General features: G+C 44.5%; 1 protein-coding gene across 1 annotated transcript in view; it reads left to right on the forward strand.

Annotated features, from left to right (window-relative positions):
• The first annotated feature begins 11,596 nt into the window (after nucleotides 1-11,596).
• hs6st2 (heparan sulfate 6-O-sulfotransferase 2) overlaps nucleotides 11,597-24,542 on the forward strand; it is a 58,244-nt gene continuing 45,298 nt past the window's right edge. Inside the window, exon 1 of the mRNA XM_060927820.1 lies at nucleotides 11,597-12,437. Coding sequence (XP_060783803.1) covers nucleotides 11,908-12,437 — 530 coding nt within the window. The 5' untranslated portion in view covers nucleotides 11,597-11,907. The remainder of the gene's footprint in view (nucleotides 12,438-24,542) is intronic.

A 24,542-nucleotide genomic window follows, 5' to 3' on the forward strand; every position in this document is an offset into this window, starting at 1 on the left:
GGCCACCCAGCCTGAGTCGGGCGGTGGGGGTATGTGGCAGCGGGGGCGTGGTCAAGCGCCGGTCTGTGGCAGGAGGGCGGAGTCAGGGAAGGTAAGTGGCAGAATCACTACACCTGATGGCAATTAACCTGTGTTTGTGTGTGTCTTCCCAGTGACCGCGCCCTATTTAAGGAGGGAGAGCGAGAGCAGAGGAGCTCATCCCTGGACGAGACGCTGGTGTGTGTTAGAAGCATAGATTGTCAATGCTGAAAAGTGTGCCAATAAAGCCTCTGTTACACCTGATCTCTGTCCTGCCGTCCTCTGTGCTCCACCCACACGTAGTGAACCCTTACATGGTGTTGTCATGAAATTTAAAATCACCTAATTTTTCTCTTTAAATGATACATTTTCTCAGTTTAAACATTTGATATGTCATCTACATTCTATTCTGAATAAAATATGGAATTTTGAAACTTCCACATCATTGCATTCTGTTTTTATTTACAATTTGTGCTTTGTCCCAACTTTTTTGGAATCGGGGTTGTAAACCATCTCGTGGAGTGCAGTCCACGCTATCTCAATATCATGGCCATCCAGTACAGTGGAGTCTAAGCGTTGTTCAAGGGTATCGTTAAAGGACTGCTTGATATTTTTGACCTTTAACTTGCTGGTATTCAGTCGTTTATGCGCTTTTGCACCCTGGGGCCGTCTTTTGGGCTGGACATGGATATTTAGTTTGGAAACAACCAGGCGGTGATCTGTCCAGCACTCAGCGCCACACATGGTCTTTGTAACCCGAACATCTTGTCTGTTCCTCTTTCGCACGATGGAATAGTCGATTAGATGCCAGTGCTTTGAGCAGGAATGCATCCAAGATGTTTTGTTACGCGTAGGGAGACTGAAGATGGTGTTAGTAATCAAAAGGCCGTGCTCCGCACAGGTCTGCAGAAGGAGGAGACCATTGCTGTTACATTTTCCTACTCCATGCTTCCCAATCACTCCTTCCCAGGAGGTGTTGTCACAGCCAACTCTCGCATTGAAATCGCCTAGGATAATAAGTTTATCTGCTTCTGGGATCGAGTTGATGACAGTGTTTAGATCTTCATAGAACTTGTCTTTAGCCTCATCTGGGTTAGTCATGGTGGGGGCATAGACACTGATAATGGTAGCAAACTTTTGGCCATGGGAAAGAGGGAGTCGCAACATCATTAGGCGATCGCTTACACCCTTCGGGTGACCAGCTAGCTTTCCAACAAGTGATGACTTAACAGCGAACCCAACCCCAGCTTCTCTTCTCTCTTCAGGGCTGCATCCACACCAGAAGAAGGTGTAGCCTGCCCTGAACCTCTCTCGCACAGACCACCCTCTCCTGTCAGCCTGGTTTCACTAAGGGCAGCGATGTCAATGCCGTATCTGCCAAGTTCTTTAGCGATGAGTGCTGTGTGTCTCTGGGGTCTTTCGGAGGAATCTCTATCAAGAAGCGTGCAAACATTCCAAGCTGCAAGGGTTACTGGTATTGTTCTAGTTTTCAGTTCACTTCCTTTGTTTCGACCGCATGAGTAGGGCCCCCTCCAGTCGCGGTAAACTGGCTAGGGTAGGAGGAATAGGCAATGTTTGGGACACCTTTTCTAGTCCCTTCCTCATGCCGTGGAGGTGAGCAGTGCATTTCCTAAATAGGGCTGCTCAGTCGCTCAGACTGCTGCCGAAATCCACTGCTACTCCGGTCAGTGAATAGCGACCCAATGGCCTGAGCCGCCTATGTGCAGGGTTGCGGCTACGACTACCAGTGTACCCACACCTGTCGCTTCATTGCGCGCCTGTCGCCACAGGACTTTTGATTGAAGGGGATAGGATAGAGGATGATAGATGACTTGTGCTGTGAATTTTAATTAAAGTGAAGAAGAGTTGTGCATCGTCGACCTCACTCTCTCGTCTGGGACCGTCTAAGAATCCAGTGGCAGGACAAAGTCGAGATGACTAGAGACAGAACCAGATGCAGTGGATGGCCAAGGTGACTTAAAAATACCATGTCTTGCCCTATGCACTCCACAGGTGCATTGCTGTAACTGCCTTCTCTATAGCTTCCGCAGAATCTGCCGGTTCCCAGACTTTGTGAGCCTTTCCCGGACCGGGTATAGCCGCAAGGCAGCAGATGTTTGGAATCAGGGTTTTCCTTCCCCTAGGTGGACTGCCAACCAAGGCTAATGAGCTCCACCTACCCAAAGGGAATATACCGTCCCTCACTCGGTCCCTGGTATAACATTTTGTCAAATACAGGTGCACCACGTGTAGGTAGTTATACAGGAGTTAGGTGACCAGAGCCGTGAAGATTAGTCACCCTGTGCACCCGTGTGTCCATGTAGAACGATGTCTGCAGCACCAGGTAGTTTGAGATGTCGGGGAACTCAACGGATGGATAATTTTCCAAGTTATAGGAAAAATTCTTCTTTGTTAGTGTGTAAGGATCTAATCCCATTGAGTGGTTCCTATATTCACTTCTTTTGAGTGTACTTCTTGGTTTTAATAACTTGCTTGTTTGCTGAACACAAACATGGCAATAAGTTCTTGTGTTAATGGACCAGACTCCACTTTTGGATCATTAATCCCTTTTGACTGAGAATGCCCTGCACACATGGTTTGGCTTCTGGCACATCCATACAGTTTTAAATACAATACCTACAATTAAAAACAGTTTGTTTTTATTGCATTTATTTAATTCCTGGGCTCCCATCTGTAACAGGGAGTGATGTTGCATCCTGTTAATACACTTTACAATAGATTATTAGAATAGAATACATGAGCCAAAATAATTGGGGATCTTTTTTAATGGGCCCCGACTTGGTACAAGTATGAATAGGTGAGCCTTAAAGCAAAGAAGGTTGAGAAACCCTGATTTAAGCCAACATCTTAATATGCAGTCAATACTTAATGTGTTCCTATAATGTTTGATTAGTGTGCAATATAATTTGATTTACTGATGTCATGAATAAGTATGTTACAAATAAATAAAGAAGTGGTGGTGTAGTGGTTAGCACTGTCGCCTCAGAACAAGAAGGTTCTGGGTTCAAGCCCAGCAACCGATGGGGGCCTTTCTGTGTGGAGTTTGCATGTTCTCCCCATGTCTGCGTGGGTTTCCTCCGGGTGCTCCAGTTTCCCCCACAGTCCAAAGACATGCAGGTTAGGCTAACATGGGGCAGCTTTGGACTGAAGTGCCTTTGAGCAAGGCACCTGACCTCCAAATGCTCTTCGGGTGCTGTAGCATTGCTGCCCACTGCTCTGGGTATGTGTGCGTGCTCATTGCTCACTTGTGTGCGTGTATGTTCACTGCTTCAGATGGGTTAAATGCAAAGAGGAATTTCACTTTGCGATAAATAAAGTTCTTCTTCTAAATAAATAATGTCTTCAACGTGTCACTAGGGCTGAAAGTAAAGACCCAAACTAATGAAACTATTTCCAAACATGTCAATGAAATGGTTTAAAAAAAAAAAGGGTAAACCATGCTTCGTTAGAATGATATAAACATTTCTCCTTGAGGTTTTTGGAAGTGCATCATCCATCCATTATCTGTAGCCGCTTATCCTGTGCAGGGTCATGGGCAAGCTGGAGCCTATCCCAGCTAACTATGGGTGAGAGGTGGGGTACACCCTGGACAAGTCGCCAGATCATCGCAGGTCTGACACAGAGACACAAACAACCATTCACACTCACACCTACGGTCAATTTAGAGCCACCAATTAGTCTAACCTGCATGCCTTTGGACTGTGGGGGAAACCGGAACACCTGGAGGAAACCCACATGGACACGGGGAGAATATGCAAACTCCACACAGAAAGGCCCTCAGTGGCCCCTGGGCTTGAACCCAGGACCTTCTTGCTATGAGGCGACGGTGCTAACCACTACACCACCATGCCGCCAGAAGTGTATCATACAACCCCGATTCCAAAAAAGTTGGAACACTCTGTAAAAGGTAAGTAAAAACAGAATGTGATGATTTACAAATTATGGAAACCCTGTATTTCATTGAAAGTAGTACAAAGACAACATATCAAATATTTTTCACTGAGTTTTTTTTTTTAAACATATGCTTATTTTGAATTTCATACAAGCAATGTGTTTCAAAAAAAGTTGGGACAGGGGCATGGTTACTACTGTGTTGCATCACCTCTACTTTTAGCAACACTCTATAAATGTTTGGGAACTGAGGAGACCAGTTGCTGTAGTTTTGAAAGTGAAATGTTGTCCCATTCTTGCCTGATATACAATTTCAGTTGCTCAACATTTCGGGGTCTCCTTTGTCGTATTTTGCGCTTCATAATGCACCAGATGTTTTAAATGGGAGACAGGTGTGGACTGCAGGCAGGCCAGTTTAGCATCCGGACTCTTTTATAATGGACCCATGCAGTTGTAATACATGCAAAATGCAGTTTGGCATTGCCTTACTGAAAGAAGGAAGGCCTTCCATGAAAAAGATTTTGTCTGGATGGCAGCATATTGCTCTGAAACGTGTATATATCATTCAGCATTAATGATGCCTTCCCAGATGTACAAGCTACCCATGTCATGTGCACTAATGCACCCTCAGACTATCACAGATGCTGGCTTTTGAACTGTGCGCTGATAACAAGCCAAATGGTCCCTCTCCTCTTTAGCCTGGAGGACGTTGTGTCCATGATTTCGAAAAAGAATTTCTGCTTTTGATTCGTCAGACCTCGGGACAATTTTCCACTTCGCCTCAGTCCATCGTAAAAGAGCTCAGGCCCAGAGAAGGTGGTGGTGTATCTGGATATTATTTATATCTGGTTTTAATGTGCATTTGTGGATGCAGTAATGAACTGTTTTCACAGACAATGGTTTTCTGAAGTGTTCCTGAGCCCATACAGTGATTTCCACTACAGACATGTGTCTGCTTTTAATGCAGTGTCTCCTGAGGGTCTGAAGATCACAGGCACCCGATGTCAGTTTTCAGCCTTGTCTCTTGCATACAGAGATTTCTCCAGATTCTCTGACTCTTTTAAGATATTATCTCCCATAGATGATGTGATCCCCAAATTCTTTGCAATTTTACACTGAGGAACGTTATTCTTAAATTGTTGCACTGTTTGCCCACACAGTCTTTCACAGAGTGGTGAACCCAGTGTGGGAAATAAAGCTGGATCTGCGGACATTTACCAGTAATTTTTGCATTTATCCGTCAATATTTCAAAAGCATCAAACCGGATGGCCAAGGAAAAAAATTTTAAAAGATATGGGTCTAATCTATTTCTAATTTTCTTCCAAATGTTACACTGGGCGAATACATTATGTCATAACACGGCCTGTGAAACGGGGGCCACCGCGGGCCTGACTTTAAAAATTCATAACTCCACCACTGATGGTCCTAGCCCTGCCAAACTTTACAGGCACCTCCATCTCCCCTAGCCCTTTCAAACCAGCCCAGGTATGATCATGGCTCAGCCCGGTATTCACCCCCAGAGCCCCCCAAAAACTTTTAACAGGGGCCCTGGCTTGAGCCAGTCTTTAAAAATTAATAACTCGGCCACCGAAGGTCCTAGCCCCGCCAAACCTCACAGGCGCCTCCCTTTCCCCAAGTGCTGCACTAAATAAGACAATAATACACTCAGTATTCACTGTTTTTATTGCACGGTGCAGTTGAACTAGTGTTTTAGGGTTGACAGTATCTGATGGATCCAGTCAGTTGATTAAGAGTTCAGTTTACATGAAACTTTGCAGTACAGTATTATGTTAAGTTCCAAACTGCTAATCAATGGTTATGCGCATTTTTTTTCATTCATAATAAGAATGACAGTCATATGCTTTGGAGGATGTAGATTTATATTTTAATAGAGTTTTTATTTTCTTCTATTTTCCAAGTTCTAGTCCAGCAGATTTTAGTCTGATTGCCAAATGATATGGCCATGTCTAGTTTTGAGTCATTTTAAAAGTCATTTTGTTACAAAGTTACTTAGAATCTCGGACTCAAAATTTTAACTCATGTCAGAATAATTGTATTGTTAATTACTAAATTTCTTATTATAAACATAGTATAAAAAAGTCATTACTGACAATGTTTCAGGAGTGTTATTATAGTACCTATATATGAGTGCCAGTAAGTTGTAACCAGCTGGAACATCCTTGGGCCCCCCATACTTTTTTCTAGACATGGAACTGACCTGTGTGTGCTACTGTTTTCTTGGGTAGAACTTTCAGCATGTTTTTCTTGAATCTTCTGACATTTTCTTGTAAATTATATTCAGTTTGTAGTGTAATTAGCAACTAATGTCTAGTGTAATTTGGCCTTTGAAGATCACAAAAATGTGCCTGGAAATAGCTGAGAAGCCATCTCCAGGCATCTAAAGCCTTTCAGCTTCTGGGGCCCAGCCAAGGGCCCCGGACCCTTGGCTGCATTGTTCCGTACCTTTGACCCATCATTCGGACAGGCTGAAATTTGGACAGATGGACAACATTTCAGACTTGTCTGTTCTGTGACAGTCTGCTTGAAATTCCTTATTTCCCACCCTGTGAACCCTTCCCCATCTTTACTTTTGAGAGATTCAGCCTCTCTGGGATGCTGATATGTGAGATTTTTTTTTTTTTAGCATTACACAACTTTTCTAGGAATTTGTTGCCCCTGTCCCAAGGTTTGGTTTGTTTAAAAAAAAAAAAAAAACCTCTTGCTGGTACTAAATTCAAAATGAACATTAAAAAAAACAAAAACAGTGACGCCCTTTATGTTGTCTGTGTACAATTTTCAATGAAATATAGGGTTTCCATGATTTGCAAATCTTCACCTTTTGTTTTTATTTATGATTCGGCAGAGGCTGCCTTCCAAGCAGTTGACCCGGGTTTTATTTGGGGCGGCATGGTGGTGTAGTGGTCAGCACTGTCGCCTCACAGCAAGAAAGTTCTGGGTTCAGGCCCAGCAGCCAACGGGGGCCTTTCTCTGTGGGGTTTGCATGTTCTCCCTGGTTCCGTGTGGGTTTCCCCCACAGTCCAAAGACACGCGGTTAGGTTAATATGGGGAGGCCATAGGCTGAGATGCCCTTGAGCGAGGCACCTAACCCCCAACTGCTCCCTGGGTGCTGTAGTGTAGCTGCCCACTGCTCTGGGCGTGCGTGTGTGTTTCACTGCTTCAGATGGGTTAAATGCAGAGAGGAATTTCACAAATGTACGTGTGATGAATAAAGTTCTTCTGTTTACATGTTGGGGTTGCATGTTTTATTAATAGTATAAAAACAAAGTGGAAGTTCAGAATTTTTTTGCGCACAATGATCTCTTAAACTCGATATGATGCCTTGTAGGAAAGTTAAATGAGATGTAGTATAATAATAATAATAAGGTACAGTGGTTAGCACTGTCGCCTCATAGCAAGAAGGTCCTGGGTTCGAGCCCAGCGGCCGACGAGGCCTTTCTGTGTGGAGTTTGTATGTTCTCCCCGTGTCTGCGTGGGTTTCCTCCGGGTGCTCCGGTTTCCCCCACAGTCCAAAGACATGCAGGTTAGGTTAACTGGTGACTCTAAATTGAGCGTAGGTGTGAATGCGAGTGTGAATGGTTGTCTGTGTCTATGTGTCAGCCCTGTGATGACCTGGTGACTTGTCCAGGGTGTACCCCGCCTCTCGCCCATTGTCCGCTGGGATAGGCTGTGACCCTGTAAAACTGCATAAGCGGCTACAGATAATGGATGGATGATGATGATGATAATAATAATAATACTAATCGGGTGCCATGGTGGTGTAGTGGTTAGCGCTGCCACCTCATAGCAAGAAGGTCCTGGGTTCAAGCCCAGTGGCTAACGGAGGCCTTTCTGTGTGGAGTTTGCATGGGTTTCCTCCGGGTGCTCTGGTTCCCCCCCCATAGTCCAAAGACATGCAGGTTAGGTTAACTGGTGGCTCTAAATTGACCGTAGGTGTGAGTGTGAATGGTTGTTTGTCTCTGTGTCAGCCCTGCAATGACCTGGCAACTTCTCCAGGGTGTACCTCGCCTCTTGCCCATAGTCAGCTGGGATAGGCTGTAGAACAGGATAAGCGGCTACAGATCTTCTTTTGGCTGCTCCCGATTAGGGGTCACCCCAGCGGATCTTTCGTCTTCATTGCTCCCTGTCTTCCGCATCCTTCTCTACCACTTTCATGTCCTCTCTCACCACATCCATGTATCTCCTCTTTGGCCTTCCTCGTTTTCGTCTGCCTGGCACCTCCATCCTCAGCATTCTCCTTCCCACATGCTCTGCATCTCTTCTCAGGATGTGCCCAGACCATCTCAGTCTCATCTCTCTTAGCTTAATTCCCAAGCTCTCCACCTGTGCTGTCCCTCTGATGTGCTCGTTCCTTATCCTGTCCAACCTCCCATCGCAAACCTTAACATCCTCAACTCTGTCACCTCCAACTTTGCCTCCTGTCTCTTTGTTAAGGGTACAGCCTCCAATCCATACATCACAGCTGGTTTCACTACTGTCTTATACATCTGATAAGCAGCTACAGATAATGGATGGATTATTATTATCATTATCTCATCTCATTATCTCTAGTCACTTTATCCTGTTCTACAGGGTCGCAGGCAAGCTGGAGCCTATCCCAGCTGCTCTGGTTTCCCCCACAGTCCAAAGACATGCAGGTTAGGTTAACTGGTGACTCTAAATTGACCGTAGGCGTGAATGTGAGTGTGAATGGTTGTCTGTGTTTATGTGTCAGCCCTGTGATGACCTGGCGACTTGTCCAGGGTGTACCCCGCCTTTCGCCCGTAGTCAGCTGGGATAGGCTCCAGCTTGCCTGCGACCCTGTAGAACAGGATAAAGCAGCTAGAGATAATGAGATGAATGAGATTATTCATCTCATTATCTCTAGCCACCTTATCCTGCTCTTTAAAAATATATATTTTTTAGGGCTTTTTTCACCTGTATTGGATAGAACAGTGTAGAGACAGGAAATGAGTGGGAGAGATGGGGAAATGACCTTGGGTCGGAATCAAACCCAGGTCCCCAGATTTATGGTATGGTGCCTTATCCACCTGAGCCACAATGACACAGACAGAACATGCAAACTCCACACAGAAAGGCCTTGTCGGCCGCTGGGCTCGAACCCAGGACCTTCTTGCTATGAGGCGACAGCGCTAACCTCATCTTTAATGGTGTAGTGGTTAGCGCTGTCGCCTCACAGCAAGAAGGTCCGGGTTTGAGCCCTGTAGCCGGCGAGGTCCTTTCTGTGTGGAGTTTGCATGTTCTCCCCGTGTCCGCGTGGGTTTCCTCCGGGTGCTCCGGTTTCCCCCACAGTCCAAAGACATGCAGGTTAGGTTAACTGGTGACTCTAAATTGACCGTAGGTGTGAATGTGAGTGTGAATGGTTGTCTGTGTTTATGTGTCAGCCCTGTGATGACCTGGCGACTTGTCCAGGGTGTACCCCGCCTTTCGCCCGTAGTCAGCTGGGATAGGCTCCAGCTTGCCTGCGACCCTGTAGAACAGGATAAAGCAGCTAGAGATAATGAGATGAATGAGATTATTCATCTCATTATCTCTAGCCACCTTATCCTGCTCTTTAAAAATATATATTTTTTAGGGCTTTTTTCACCTGTATTGGATAGAACAGTGTAGAGACAGGAAATGAGTGGGAGAGATGGGGAAATGACCTTGGGTCGGAATCAAACCCAGGTCCCCAGATTTATGGTATGGTGCCTTATCCACCTGAGCCACAATGACACGGACAGAACATGCAAACTCCACACAGAAAGGCCTTGTCGGCCGCTGGGCTCGAACCCAGGACCTTCTTGCTATGAGGCGACAGCGCTAACCTCATCTTTAATGGTGTAGTGGTTAGCGCTGTCGCCTCACAGCAAGAAGGTCCGGGTTTGAGCCCTGTAGCCGGCGAGGTCCTTTCTGTGTGGAGTTTGCATGTTCTCCCCGTGTCCGCGTGGGTTTCCTCCGGGTGCTCCGGTTTCCCCCACAGTCCAAAGACATGCAGGTTAGGTTAACTGGTGACTCTAAATTGACCGTAGGTGTGAATGTGAGTGTGAATGGTTGTCTGTGTCTATGTGTCAGCCCTGTGATGACCTGGTGACTTGTCCAGGGTGTACCCCGCCTTTCGCCCATAGTCAGCTGGGATAGGCTCCAGCTAGTGTTGCCACCTGTCCCGGTTTTTCCTGATTGTCCCGGATTTTCATGGTCCGTCCCGGAAAAAAAAAATAAAAATCCGGGACACTGAATGTCCCGTTTTTTTGTACATAATGGGCAAAATGTGTATTTCAACTTGCGAGCCAGCTGAGAACCAGTTTGCTTTTCCGAGCTCGCCGTGCTAAGCGGAGCCACGTCATTACATCGCTGAATACATCATTACGTCGCTGTATACGTCAGTTACGTCGCTGTATACGTCAGTTACGGCGCTACGTTTGCATAAACCTTGGCGCGAATATCAAAGCAAAAACAACACGGAAGCAGCAGCAGCAGCAACAACAACAGCAATAATAATGATGATGGCTGACTTCGCGTTTGTACAGCTGCTGCTTCTCGTCGCTTAAAAATGGCGATCTTTCGCGGTCTTGTTATTGTTGTTGGTCTTAACAACTCCGCCCCGCTGACGTAAGCGGTTCTTTCCTCTGGCCCAGCAGAGAGTTGTTGCTAGCCTGGAACTGGTTTTTCTGGCCCAGAGCCAGTTCTTTGTCAGTGGAAACAGAAAACCCGGTTCCAAACTAAGCACTGGCCCCAAACCAGCCCTGGAACTGCTTTGGTGGAAAAGGGGCAATGGAGGATGCTTGGACTGATAAAAGAAACGGACTCTCTGTTGCAGTGGTGAAGGCTGAGCTTCAAGTCAGGCTAAACTTTCAGTTGTCCTGTACTGAGTTCAAGACATTCATTGAAAATCAGCCAGGACTCATAGCAGCAGCAAAGAAAAACACCAAATATAAATGGAAGATTAGGTAAGGTTTTGGCGAATTAAATGAAATAGTGTAGTGTAGTACATACTCCTGTATGTGCCCAGTTATATCAGTTACATGTCCTCCTATGTATTTATTTAGCCAAGAGCAGCAGAGGCACAGGCAAGCACAAGCAAAGCACACACCACACTCTAAGCAATCAGGTAAGCTGTTTGACACTACACCTTACATTGTTACATTCAGGTATTCTTAGATACAATGAAAAAATTTTATTCCACATAAGCAAACAAACAGAACTTTAATTATGTATTCCCCTTTTACCTGTGCCCACTACTGCTCCCAGGTGTCCACAACCAAAAACTGTTGGAAATAAACCAAAATAATGAAGACTTGCTTTATTATGTAAAGCAATTAACTAAACAAATAACTAGCAAAAGCGTCATTTTTACTAATTAGAGCAATACAATTTCAGCGTAGAAGGGCGATTTTTGTCTTGGGTTAGATGTGTGAAGGGCGCCGTTGCTTACAAGCAAAAAGGTCGATTGGATGGTCGAAATGTCCAGGATTTTTGTCAGACACAGGTGGCAACCCTAGCTCCAGCTTGTCTGCGACCCTGTAGAACAGGATAAAGCGGCTACAGATAATGAGATGAGATGAGATAAGATGAGAAATCCCTGTCGAGCAGAGAACATGTTTCCAGGCGCTCTGGTCGGACTTTTATTTTGAAAAGGAGGCGCAATAAACACAAACGCAAGTCCTGCTGGGGGAAAAAAAAAAGAAAAGGGGGTCAGAGTCGAATTGTCCGCGTCTGTAATGGAAATGTACAGCGCGGGAGGAGGGCTACTCCACTGCTGTAATTAAAGATTCGGCTTTGAAACGTGAATATGGTGGGAGAGAGTGATAGAGAGCAGCTCGGCATCTTCCGCTGCTGAACAAGGCTCGGGTTGTTGTTGTGTATTAAACATCCGGAGGAGGAGGAGAGGCGCTCAGGAGTGAGCTGTGTGTGAGAGAGAGAGAGAGAGAGAGTAATGCTTCCTATGTTCCGAAGGGAAGATGGATGAATAAGGGAAGATGGATGAAAAGTCCAACTACAGTCGTGTGCTGGTCGGGCTGCTCATGCTGCTGCTGTTCGCCGTCATTGTGCTGCAGTATGTGTGTCCCGGTTCCGAGTGCCAGCTGCCCCGCTTGGGCTCGGTGTCGGAGCGCGGCGATGGCGGTGAAGGCGACCCGTACGGGCCGGAAGACGGGGCGCTGGCGCGCTTCGTGCCGCGCTTTAATTTCACCCCGCAGGACCTCAACCGCGTCGTCGACTTCAATATCAAGGGCGATGACGTGATCGTGTTCCTGCACATCCAGAAGACCGGAGGCACCACGTTCGGCCGCCACCTGGTCCGCAACATCCAGCTCGAGCGCCCGTGCGAGTGTCACGTCGGGCAGAAGAAGTGCACGTGCTTCCGGCCGGGGAAGAAGGAGACCTGGCTGTTCTCGCGCTTTTCCACCGGCTGGAGCTGCGGGCTGCACGCGGACTGGACCGAACTCACCAACTGCGTCCCGGACAAGATGAACAGCCGGGAGGCTTCCCAAACCCGCAGGAGCCCCAGGTCAGTCACTCCCGCTCCGGGGCACTGTTTCTCTCTCTCACACACTCACTTGTGGTCACTTGGAAAAAATTCCCAATTGTATTTCTCTCTCTAGCAGCTCCAGAGCCCCTAAACAAAAAGGTCATCTTTCCTTCTTCGTGTATGCACAAGGGCTGTTTTACAATCAGGGGACAAAGTTTGTGTCACAGGGGTCCAAAATTCAAACGGATTCAGACTGGTTCTTGTACCAGTTTTTAAGTGAAGGACAAGTTAAAGAACAGATAGGCGTGTGGAATAGTTTGTATTATAACTAGGGTGCATACATGTCAACCTTTGGTCAATCAAACCTGTATAACCAACCTCCAAAATCCGTATTTCCCTTATAAAATCCGTATAAGATGCAAATTAAAATAATTTACCTAAAATTTGAATGATAATTCTCATCTCATCTCATTATCTGTAGCCGCTTTATCCTGTTCTACAGGGTCGCAGGCAAGCTGGAGCCTATCCCAACTGACTACGGGCGAAAGGCGGGGTACACCCTGGACAAGTCGCCAGGTCATCACAGGGCTGACACATATGGCCCTTTTCCACTACCCTTTTTCAGCTCACTTCAGCCCGACACGGCTCGCGTTTCGACTACCAAAGAACAGCACGACTCAGCTCGCTTCAGCCCTGCTTAGCCCCTAAAACTCGCACCGTTTTGGAGTGGGGCTGAAGCGAGCCAAAGCGAGCCGAGTGAGGCTGGGGGCGTGAGCAGACACTCCCCTGTGCACTGATTGGTGAGGAGGCGTGTCGTCACATGCCCACACACGCCCCGCGAGCACGCTGGGATCTGTAAACACCGCAAACCCGGAAGAAGAATAATTACTTATTACGAGAATTTCTGAAGCCTTATGCGCCTCGCATCATCTATACGCTCTTGCCAGTATCTGTTGGCGTTGTCAGTGACAACAAGCCACAGCACCAAGACCAGCAACACTAACGACTCCATGTCCTCCATGTTTATTGTTTACTATTCGGGTCGTGAGACTACCGCTTAAAAGCTCACTGATGTCACTGTTTGCGCCGCTTAACGACATCACCTGACGTCCACCCGCTTTCGCTAACTCCACCCAATGTGTCCACCCACTTCCAGCTAGCACGGTTCAGCGCGGTTGTAGTCGAAATGCAACTCCAACAGCCCCACTCAGCTCGACTCAGCACGGCACGGCTCAGCCCGACTCAGCCGCGTTTGTAGTGGAAAAGCGGCATTAGGCCAAGTTTACATTAGACCGTATCTGTCTCGTTTTCTTCGCGGATGCACTGTCCGTTTACATTAAAACGCCGGGAAACGGAATCTGCCAGGGTCCACGTATTCAATCCAGGTCGTGTCAGCTCCGGTGCTGTGTAAACATTGAGAATACGCGGATACACTGTGCTGAGCTCTAGCTGGCGTCTCATTGGACAACGTCACTGTGACATCCACCTTCCTGATTCGCTGGCGTTGGTCATGTGACACGACTGCTGAAAAACGGCGCGGACTTCCGCCTTGTATCACCTTTCATTAAAGAGTATAAAAGTATGAAAATACTGCAAATACTGATGCAAATACTGCCCATTGTGTAGTTATGATTGTCTTTAGGCTTGCCATCCTTCCACTTGCAAGTGGTAAGTGATATGCGCTGGGATCACACACACAGCGGCTCAGTCCCGAATCACTGCTCGTGCGCTCCACTCGCGCGCTCTGTGAGCTGCGCAGGGCCGGAGTGCGCACCCTCCAGAGGGCACTCACTGTTCAGGGCGGAGTGATTTGGAGCGCAGGATGCCTGCGGAGCCGAGCGTATCCGTGTATTGGCGTTGCTGTGTGCACGCGAATCGTGTATTGGTGTTGCTGTGTGCATGTTAATCGTTTTAAAAACGTTAATCTGATGATCCGCTGATACGGTCTAATGTAAACCCCACCTAAGACACAGACAACCATTCACACTCACATTCACACCTACGGTCAATTTAGAGTCACCAGTTAACCTAACCTGCATGTCTTTGGACTGTGGGGGAAACCGGAGCACCCGGAGGAAACCCACGTGGACACGGGGAGAACATGCAAACTCCGCACAGAAAGGCCCTCGCCGGCCACGGGGCTCGAACCCGGACCAGCATACAAGAGTCAAGGACATAGATACTATCCACTCAGAAACGTATTTAAAAATAAAGGTTTTGCATATCCGCTTTATATCATTTTGAGAAAAATGTTCATTATGATGTAATGCAGGGGTGGGCAATTATTTTTTCCATAGAAAAAATGAGAAACAGAAAATTTTGTGGAGGGCCGGACCATAAGGCTGAACTAAATTCTGCATAATATTAATTGTATTTCTTTATATAAAGCAATAAATAACATTGTTTTTACAAGCTGCTAAGACTGGTAAGAGTATGGAAGAAACGAGGTTGCCTTACAAACAATGTCATTTATTCAATCAAATTTCCCAAAACAATGGTTAACAAAATGTGAACGTTTGTACCTTTTTTTTTTTTTTCAGTCACATTCACCCCAAAACACAATAAAGACATCACAATATTGTCTTTCTACTCCAAATATCAAACAAGATACATCATATTATAATAATGATGCCCACATTTGTAGTCTAATCACTTCATTTGGTGTTTTTTATTTGTTCAGTGAGAGAAATCTAGTCTCTGTTGGTCTTTAACGAGTGCATCAGAGTCAGGTTGAAATGTTTGAGGTGGAGATGTGAAGCACAGCTGACAGATGATCATCAGTCGATTCGGTGTAGGTATCAGATCTACAGATCGGCTCGGGCTCCGGCGCCTGCTGGTGACGTCACACTATGTGATTGGCTGGACCGTTTGAAGGATGACGTACAAGTTTGTGGTTGGTCTGGACAAATTACGGAAGTAGTTATCGCGGGATTAGGTTTTGTGGGATTTCATGTCATGTTCATGTCGCGCGCATTGCGTTTTTGTTGAACACAACTTCTTCAAAATAAAAGCAATCCACATTCAGTCCATGCATGAGGTAAAATTAGAAAATACGTTTATTTTGTAATTTCTAATTAACCTTACGCGGGCCGGTCAGAATGAACCAAAGGGCCGGATGCAGCCCGCGGGCCGGAAAATGCCCAGGTCTGATGTTATGTCATTATTATGACACAATAAGATGACACCTGAAACTCCCCCCCCCAACCACCACCACCACCAAGTGGCAGAAGCAGGCTTTCATATACCTTTCAGTGTCGTACCAAATAATTTCAGAAAGGCTGTGGCTATTCTTACGATGAGGAATATCTTCCCTATTCTTACAACATGAACACAAGTTCCAGTAGCGTATGCACAAATCATGATCACTTATTCTTACGCCGCATCGTAAGAATTATGCTTCCAGCATTGGGTGTAAAAATATTTATCGTTCGCTATCACATGTATGACAGAAATGACCCATTTCAGTAAAAATAGGCAAATAAAATAGAAATGATTTGCTACTTTTGGCTTTGCCAAAACTTCAGTGGCTGCCCACGCTTTAAAGGTACATGGCAACTATATAAGAAATAATTTCCTTATCCATTTTATTTTGGTGCCTAATGTCAGTATCGGTTTTCATGATATGACGACATCATTTTTAATTTTTTCTTCCTAAGACAAAGAACGGGTCGACTTTACACCGCGCAGTCCAGGTCAGTACGACAAAAATGCAAACTGTACTTAAGCCTGGCGCACATGGGCAGTTTTCTGACGCTTGGTCGCACAACTTTTTGACGCAAGCGAAAAATCTGTTCGTGTGCTGATATTTGCATCGGCAATTTATTTATTTATTTTTGTTGCTTGAGACAGATCGCAGGAATCAAACATGCTCGATATTCTGTGACAAAAAAAAAAAGTCGCCACTCACTGACTTGTTGCAGAGATCGCCATGTGTGCGTGTCTTTGCAATAACGAAGCGATCACCTCCAAAGGCTAAGCCAATCCCCGCCCATGAAGTAGTCATGTGACTTCCACATGACCAGCATCCCCCTCCACAAATCGCCCGCAGCACGGTAGAGCACAGACAGAAAACACGACCTCAGGTAGCCTTTGAGAAAGGCCTGAGGTCGTGTTTGAGGTCAACCAATCAGAGCATGTGCCATAAATAACTCTGCGTACTAAGTCACACCATGGAAAAACCGAGCATTTGTCCATCAGTCAAATTTGGACATCATTTGTCAAAGGTGATAGAATTTTTTCTTTCATAGGCATTGGTCCTGGTTGTTCGGAAGCGGAACATCTTGTAAGAAAATCGCGACAAAAATTCACAAAATTAATTGACTTTGCCTCTAATATTATCTGAAGTGACAAATGCCAACTATCACAGTTTATTATGAAGTCGTTACACATTGCCAAAACGTTATAAGGGAACATATTTCTTCCTAGATCCATATTAAATATTATATCATTCAGTTATCTAAGTCCCCCCCCCCTCAATGCTGCTGGGAGTCGTGTTGAGCAAACTTCGTTAAATTAAGGGTATATTTAAAGATAAGAGATGTACAGTTATGTTGTATATCCATTTCACTGTAACAAGGGCAACAACCTTATTCTGCGGTCTCAAAAGTAGCCGGTCACCGGCGGCAAATCGCCGTCTGTGGCTTGTTATGCCGCCGGCTATTGTCAGTCGAGTCACAAAATTTAATATTAAATATTTCTGACAGCAAAAAAAGTTGTGAACGTAAATTACATCCACTATGTCATGTATGTCCGTTGCCGCGTCAACTTTGTTTACACCCTCGACATGAGTGCAGCCATTACTGCCCCTTGTGCCATATGTAAGCCGTACTCTGATTGGCTTATGGCCCTTTTCCACTACCCTTTTTCAGCTCACTTCAGCCCGACACGGCTCGCGTTTCAACTACCAAAGAACAGCACGACTCGGCTCGCTTCAGCCCTGCTTAGCCCCTAAAACTCGCACGGTTTTGGAGTGGGGCTGAAGCGAGCCAAAGCGAGCCGAGTGAGGCTGGGGGCGTGAGCAGCCACTCCCCTGTGCACTGATTGGTGAGGAGGAGTGTCCTCACATGCCCACACACGCCCCGCGAGCACGCTGGGATCTGTAAACACCGTAAACCCGGAAGAAGAAGAATTATGAATTACGAGAATTTCTGAAGCCTTATGCGCCTCGCCTCATCTATACGTTCTTGCCAGTATCTGTTGGCGTTGTCAGTGACAACAAGCCACAGCACCAAGACCAGCAACACCAACGACTCCATGTCCTCCATGTTTATTGTTTACTATCCGGGTCGTGAGACTACCGCTTAAAAGCTCACTGATGTCACTGTTTGCGCTGCTTAACGACATCACCTGACATCCACCCACTTTCGCTAACTCCACCCAATGTGTCCACCCACTTCCAGCCAGCACGGTTCAGCGCGGTTGTAGTCGAAATGCAACTTCAACAGCCCCACTCAGCTCGACTCAGCTCGACTCAGCCCGACTCAGCACGGCACAGCTCAGCCGCATTTGTAGTGGAAAAGCGGCATTAGAGTGTTCCATGGACTGTGAATGGTTCATACCATCATGTGACTCACAAATGGCGACGAAGAGAGTTGCAAGCGGCTCCATGCTGGATGCGTGGCTAAAAAGCTCTAGAGGGAAAGGTAAGTACGTTTTGAACGCAAATTTATTCTGTCATTGTGTTGATATAGAAAAATAAATACGTCTTAGTCCACCGTTTCTCAGCCTTGCTTAAGACATTATAATCGCAGATCGTAAAGTTGACTCTGCGTTTGACAGCTGCTCGAAAAAACAAACTGCGTGCGTAACAACGCTAATCAAGCTTAAGCTAGACGACCCGCCTCAAATACCCGTCCGGGTAAATGTTATCCCAATTTTAGATGACCTGTTCCAAACCATCCCGCCCCATGAAAAATTCGTACTTGCATCTCTCTCTCTTTTTTATATATATATATATATATATATATATATATATATATATATATATATATATATGTGTGTGTATATATATATATATATATATATATATATATATATATATATATATATATACATACACACAATATTTGTTGTGCCTAACCCGCACTAAATAACTAGATGTATATAATTTCTATTCAGTAGGCCCCTACATGATTAGGTTGATGAGATTTGGATAAAAGTTATTTTCAATAGAAATGCTGAGACTGTCAATGAGTGCTGCTAGCTGCTGTTTTTTAATAACGATGAAGTCAGCTGATGAAGTACATGTAGCTGCATTTTATGTAACAGTTTATTGACTGCCAAAAAATAAACATTTTGATTATAATTGAAGTTGTTTTGTTCTTCATCTGTATTCAAGATTTCACCATATTCTTCAATAGTATTAGAGAATCTGGAGAAACTTGTCACCTTAGCTTAGTCAAAGTGCACATCAGACTTAAAATTATTATATCATCCATATGTGGATTTCAGTCGGACTACTTTTTATGTGCTTGTTTGCAAATATTTCTGAAATTTGATAAAATGACTGAGGTATGGTTTCATATTTCAAGTTTCCAAATAGTATTGATTACCCTTTTTCACTGTTAAAAGTTACCAGAGGCCACCATTTCTCACTGCATTTCATAAAATTTTCTGTGCCCAAAGGGGGGCGCACCCCCCTTTGAAACCCACCCTGCACGCTTTGCGTGCATTATGTCTCCGCTGGCAGACATTTTACCATTTTGCACCCTGCTGTAAATTATTTGTACCCTGCTATTCTCCCAAACTTTGAAGCCCCTGTTATTTTTCCTTTTGGGGGGTTTAAGAACTTGTAAGGTCTACACAAATCAGTAGCCTATCTTGCTAAATATCTATGTATGCAGTACATGATTACAAAATTGAATTAAGAAAAACACACACGTTATTTACCAGCTGGGAGGTCCGTATGGTGAAATACCGTGACCGAGGTCTTGAAAGTACTGAGCGAGGCCCTCTGGGCCAAAGTCAGTATTCAAGGCCGAGGTCACGGTATTTCACCATACGGACCGACCTTAAGCTGGTAAATAATATATATATTTTTTATTTACCAAATTCTAACAGAAAACGAGAGCGCCCAAAAGGGAAAACCAAGCCGAGGCGAGCCGCGCCGCCATTTTGAATCCCCATTCACGGCTGTAATGCAAATGGCTTCCTCCTCGGTATACAAGTGCACTTCCATGGCAGGGGAAAAAAAAACCCCTGCATTTTGCCACCTATGTAGTCCCCTATTTATACAAAATTGAGTCATTCAGGATTCAGCCATGTTTTTGCTCGGCATTAGCAACAGTTAGAGGTTTTTAGCTTTCTCCTGAAATGTTCTTTTTTTTTTATTTCTTCTTCCTCAGGGTAGTAAAACTCGCTTTCGCTGTGAACACTGTCGTTATCGCTATCCATGCTGTAAAATTAATGCTATTCTCCTGAGAAATGCTGGCAAAAATTTATAAGATTTTTGATAAATCTTATAAAAAAAAAAAAAAAAGATATAAATGTTGACAAAAAATGCTACTATGTTTGTTGTGAACGAGCGAGTCGCCAGAGGTCTGTAACCGGGGTCCGTACCGTAGGATACAGACCCGCTCGCCAGCCAATCAGAGCGCAGGATTTGATCGAAACCGGACCGCAAAAAAAAAAAAATTATCAAACATTTTATCTGAACATCAACACATTGTCACATGAAATACTACCGACAACAGCTTTTGATATTGTTGAATCAATACATAAATTATCTATGAAATTTATTTGTATTTTTATTTGCACTTTCACTATTTAAAATTCAAACCGGAGACGTTCCAAGTTTGTACGCAGACGTAGAGTTATGGCATGTGCTCTGATCAGTTGACCTCAAACAAGGCTACCAGAAGTAATGTTTTCTGTCTGTGATCTACCGTGCTGCCAAACTGCCCACTGGTCACAGATAACGCGCACACGTGAGGGGAAACTTGCGTCCAAAAATCACAATATGCTTGCGACGGAAAATCGCCCGTGTGCGCCGGGCTTTAGGCCTTACATTGACTTTTTTTGGTGTCTTACTATCTGTTTACGTGTGGTATTTTTCCTCTATGTTTGCCAGATACAGGGACGCTCGGTTTTTGTTTCTTCAGCCATTTTTTAATCTCTTGATAGTGATTTGCGCATGCGCTACCGGAACTTGCGTTCATGTTGTAAGAATAGGGAAAATATTCCTTTCAGAAACCCCTTCTGCACAGCCCTGTTTAAACAGCAATTTTACAGATTTTGTGCCATTTTTGTATTCCTGCCTTGCTCCTAGTGTTCCCATGTGTAAGGATGGGTTCTAGTTCCACCAGGTTCTAGTTCCACCCCAGCCCTGATCAGGATAAAGCAGTAACTAGCTGTGTTTCCATTAACCTGCGTGTTAATGTGCAGTTTGAAATTGCAATCTAATGAGCAATGGAAACTTTTATAATAAACTTTAGTATAAATACAGAGGCAATTATAGAAAATCGTGCATGCTGATTGGTCAAGAAACTTGAACTGTTTCTTGATAATCATCTCAAGCGACTCAGCACAATGGCGGCCAATCACCGTAAGCGAGGAAGAATTAGAAAAGAAAATGCTGTTCCTAAAGCCTCGGTCCAGGGCTTTCCACAAGCGCCGGCTGCCGGCCATACAGCCGACTACACAATTAAGTCCAGCCGGCTACTTTAATGACTATTATTTTTGTAGCCCACAGGCTCTAAATATTAATTTTCGATTTTAATAAAATTAAATGTTTATCTAACGGACTGACAATAATGTCAAACTGAACCGCACTCATTTAAGTTGTGATTCGCGCTGTTTGTACCGATAACCACAAATTCCCTGCCGACTTCATTGATCAAGGGAGAGTAACTAATCCGCGGCCCCGACATGCGGCGTGTGCGCGCACTCGGCGGAGGCAGTAGTGTGTCGGGGCCGTCGGAGGGAACAGAAGCAGAGATGACTCTTATTTTGTCTCCGGTAAACCAGTCTTCTCTCGTTCAATTACATGCTGGCATCAAAAGACACCGTTGGTTGTAAATGAAACCAAACTGAGTGGTTGGAGTGTATTTTCATACACAAATGGAGAAATGTTCGCTGAGTGTGTAATTGTGTAGCCGCCACCTGCAGACCCTCGTCGTTGTTAATTCATAGCATGCTCAGCTGCGTGAATGTGTCATGCACCGAAAATAAGAGATTTACACGCCAGGAACACCTCATGATGCAATATGTGAGCTTGTATAGCCTATTACTGATTATTTTCGGTGCGCAAATCAGTTTTCATTGGTGCATTAGCGTCTGGCATACACTAATTAATAAAAAAGATGCAATATGTTGTAGTAATAATAATAATAATAATATTAGAGCAAATGTCTGAGAAATTAATATAGCTTGTCTATTATGCAGGCAAACTTAGGCTAATAATAATAAGAGTTTTTGAATAATGCTCTCCTGCTTTGAATGTTCATGTTCATTGTTTATTCTGCCCATAGGTGTGGGAAAGATGCCACCTAAAAGAAAACTTAATCAGCAGACTCTGGAAGGCTTCTTAAAGAGAAGTGGTGATCAGTTGAAGTGCTTCAGAATAGTATTAAGATTCAGATTAATTTATTCATCCCAAAAGGGACATTCATTGTTGCCAATTATTATTTTTTCAGATTATTATTTCAATGGTAGCACTTATGCCGAATTAACGTAGGCCTACATGTGTTATATTGTTACTGCTGCAGTATGCAAGGCAAGGCAAGTTTATTTATATAGCACATTTCATACACAATGGCAGTTCAATGTGCTTTACAGAAGTAAAAACAAAAACAGTAAACAATAGAGAAATAAAATTGCATAAAATAATTTTATCTTTATTCTAAAATAATTAATTAAAAGAATTAAAAGAAAATAATAAGAATTAAACAATAGTAGAAATAAAATATTAAAATGCCAAAAAGAAAAAGGAGAAAAAGAAAGAGAAAGGGGAAAAAAACTAGCAGAATAAAATAGAATAAAGTTAAAATAAATTTAAAACATGCAGAGAAAATAAAGATTATAAAAAATGTAAAAATATTAATATTTAACAGAAAGCATCTGAGAACAGCTTGGTCTTTAATCTAGATTTGAAGCTGCCAACAGCAGGAGCATTTTTAATGTCCTCTGGGAGTTGGTTCCATAGCTGCACTGCATAGTAGCTAAAAGCTGCTTCACCACACTTTGTTTTAACAACAGGTTTTACCGGTAAATTTGCTGCTGCGATCTGGTAGATCTGATTGGGTTAGGCCGCTGCAACATATCAGAGAGGTAATTGGGCCCTGTACCATTTAGAGATTTGTACACCAGCAACAATGCTTTAAAGTCAATTCTGTAGCTTACTGGAAGCCAGTGAAGGGACCTTAGAATTGGAGTAATGTGCTCTGTTCTTTTTGTTCGTGTGAGAACCCTAGCCGCTGCATTTTGAACCAGCTGAAGTCGTTTGATGGTCTTTTTATGCGATTTAGTAAATACTGCAGAGTATTTTTATTTGTACATTTTAGGTTATATTTTTGTCTCTCTGACTGTTCAACAGGTTATAATGACCTGCAACCTCAGTTTGTCAGTTGTAACGCAAGAAAGATGATTTACTGCCATTTTACTTTGTATTTGAGGAAAGTGAATAAATGGTCTGTGGAAAATACATTTAATCCTGGGAACTGCATGCACAGGAGTTTGTGTTTACTCCCCCCGGCTGGCTACTTATTTGTCATGGCTGGCTAGTATGAGCCTTAGTGGAAAGCCCTGTCGGTCACAAACCGGCCGTACGTGCTCCTACAGCCGGTCTATGTGCAAGAAACGCACGGAGGGCGCGCGTGAAATGCACGGAGGGCGCGCGTGTGACGTGCTGATTTTCGAGCCGTAGACTGGCCGCAGACCGGCCGCAGAGGTTCTTTGTCATGTCAAACAAACTCTACGGGCGCTTACGTTTTTTTCAGGTTGCAAGACAAACTTACAGCCAATGCGCGTCTTTCTCCATGAACAAAAAAAAAAACGCAGCGATTTGGGAACCGCCAAAAATCGCACGGCCAAAAAAATCGTACGTCGGTTGTGACCTAGGCTTAAAAGCACTAAAGTTGCTACAAAGTTTGGTCTAAAACTATTCAAAGGTAAGCGGAATTGTGATTTTATTTTATTTATTTCAAAACAAAAGTATTTTATGTGACTCGGCATAGAGAAGTGAAACCAGCCCGCGCCGCGCCGTTATTACATTTGTACACCACTTTTGAAGTTTGATATAAATAATTTTTTGCAACTCACTTTTTAAACAGCGTAACAAAATGACCAACCTGGACAAGAACAAAAAAGTCCCAACCCAAAATGTACAAAAAAGGGGAATAAAAACAGAACACCACAAAAGACAGTACAGTACAAAGACCATACTCAAAAAAAAAAAACTACATGTATAAATCTGCATACACAGGGTGTGTGTTTTCAGAATCTCTAATCTTTTTTACCCTCACAGTCACCACCTCACTTACTGGACGTTTTTCACAATCAACACATGACCTAGCTATCATTTACAGGAAATCCACTGACTGAAATAATTTTTAAAAATAATAATAAAAATCACCTCTATTTATAGTAAAACAATTATCTTCCTCAGACTCCATGAATGGGCGGCACGGTGGTGTAGTGGTTAGCGCTGTCGCCTCACAGCAAGAAGGTCCGGGTTCGAGCCCCGTGGCCGGCGAGGGCCTTTCTGTGCGGAGTTTGCATGTTCTCCCCGTGTCCGCGTGGGTTTCCTCCGGGTGCTCCGGTTTCCCCCACAGTCCAAAGACATGCAGGTTAGGTTAACTGGTGACTCTAAATTGACCGTAGGTGTGAGTGTGAGTGTGAATGGTTGTCTGTGTCTATGGTGGTGTTTACATTAGACCGTATCAGTGGATCATCAGATTAACGTTTTTAAAACGATTCGCGTGCACACAGCAACGCCAATACACGGATACGCTAATCACATGACTAATTAGACGGCACACAAGTTGAAATGTGTCAGTGTGGCTCAGCGCTTCCTCCTCAGCGGCTGCGCTCCAAATCACTCCGCCCTGAACAGCGAGTGCCCTCTGGAGGGTGTGCACTCCGGCCCTGTGCAGCTCACAGAGTGCGCGAGTGAAGCGCACGAGCAGTGATTCGGGACTGAGCCGCTGT

Source organism: Neoarius graeffei, chromosome 8, assembly GCF_027579695.1.
Source record: "Neoarius graeffei isolate fNeoGra1 chromosome 8, fNeoGra1.pri, whole genome shotgun sequence".
Lineage (NCBI taxonomy): Eukaryota > Metazoa > Chordata > Actinopteri > Siluriformes > Ariidae > Neoarius > Neoarius graeffei.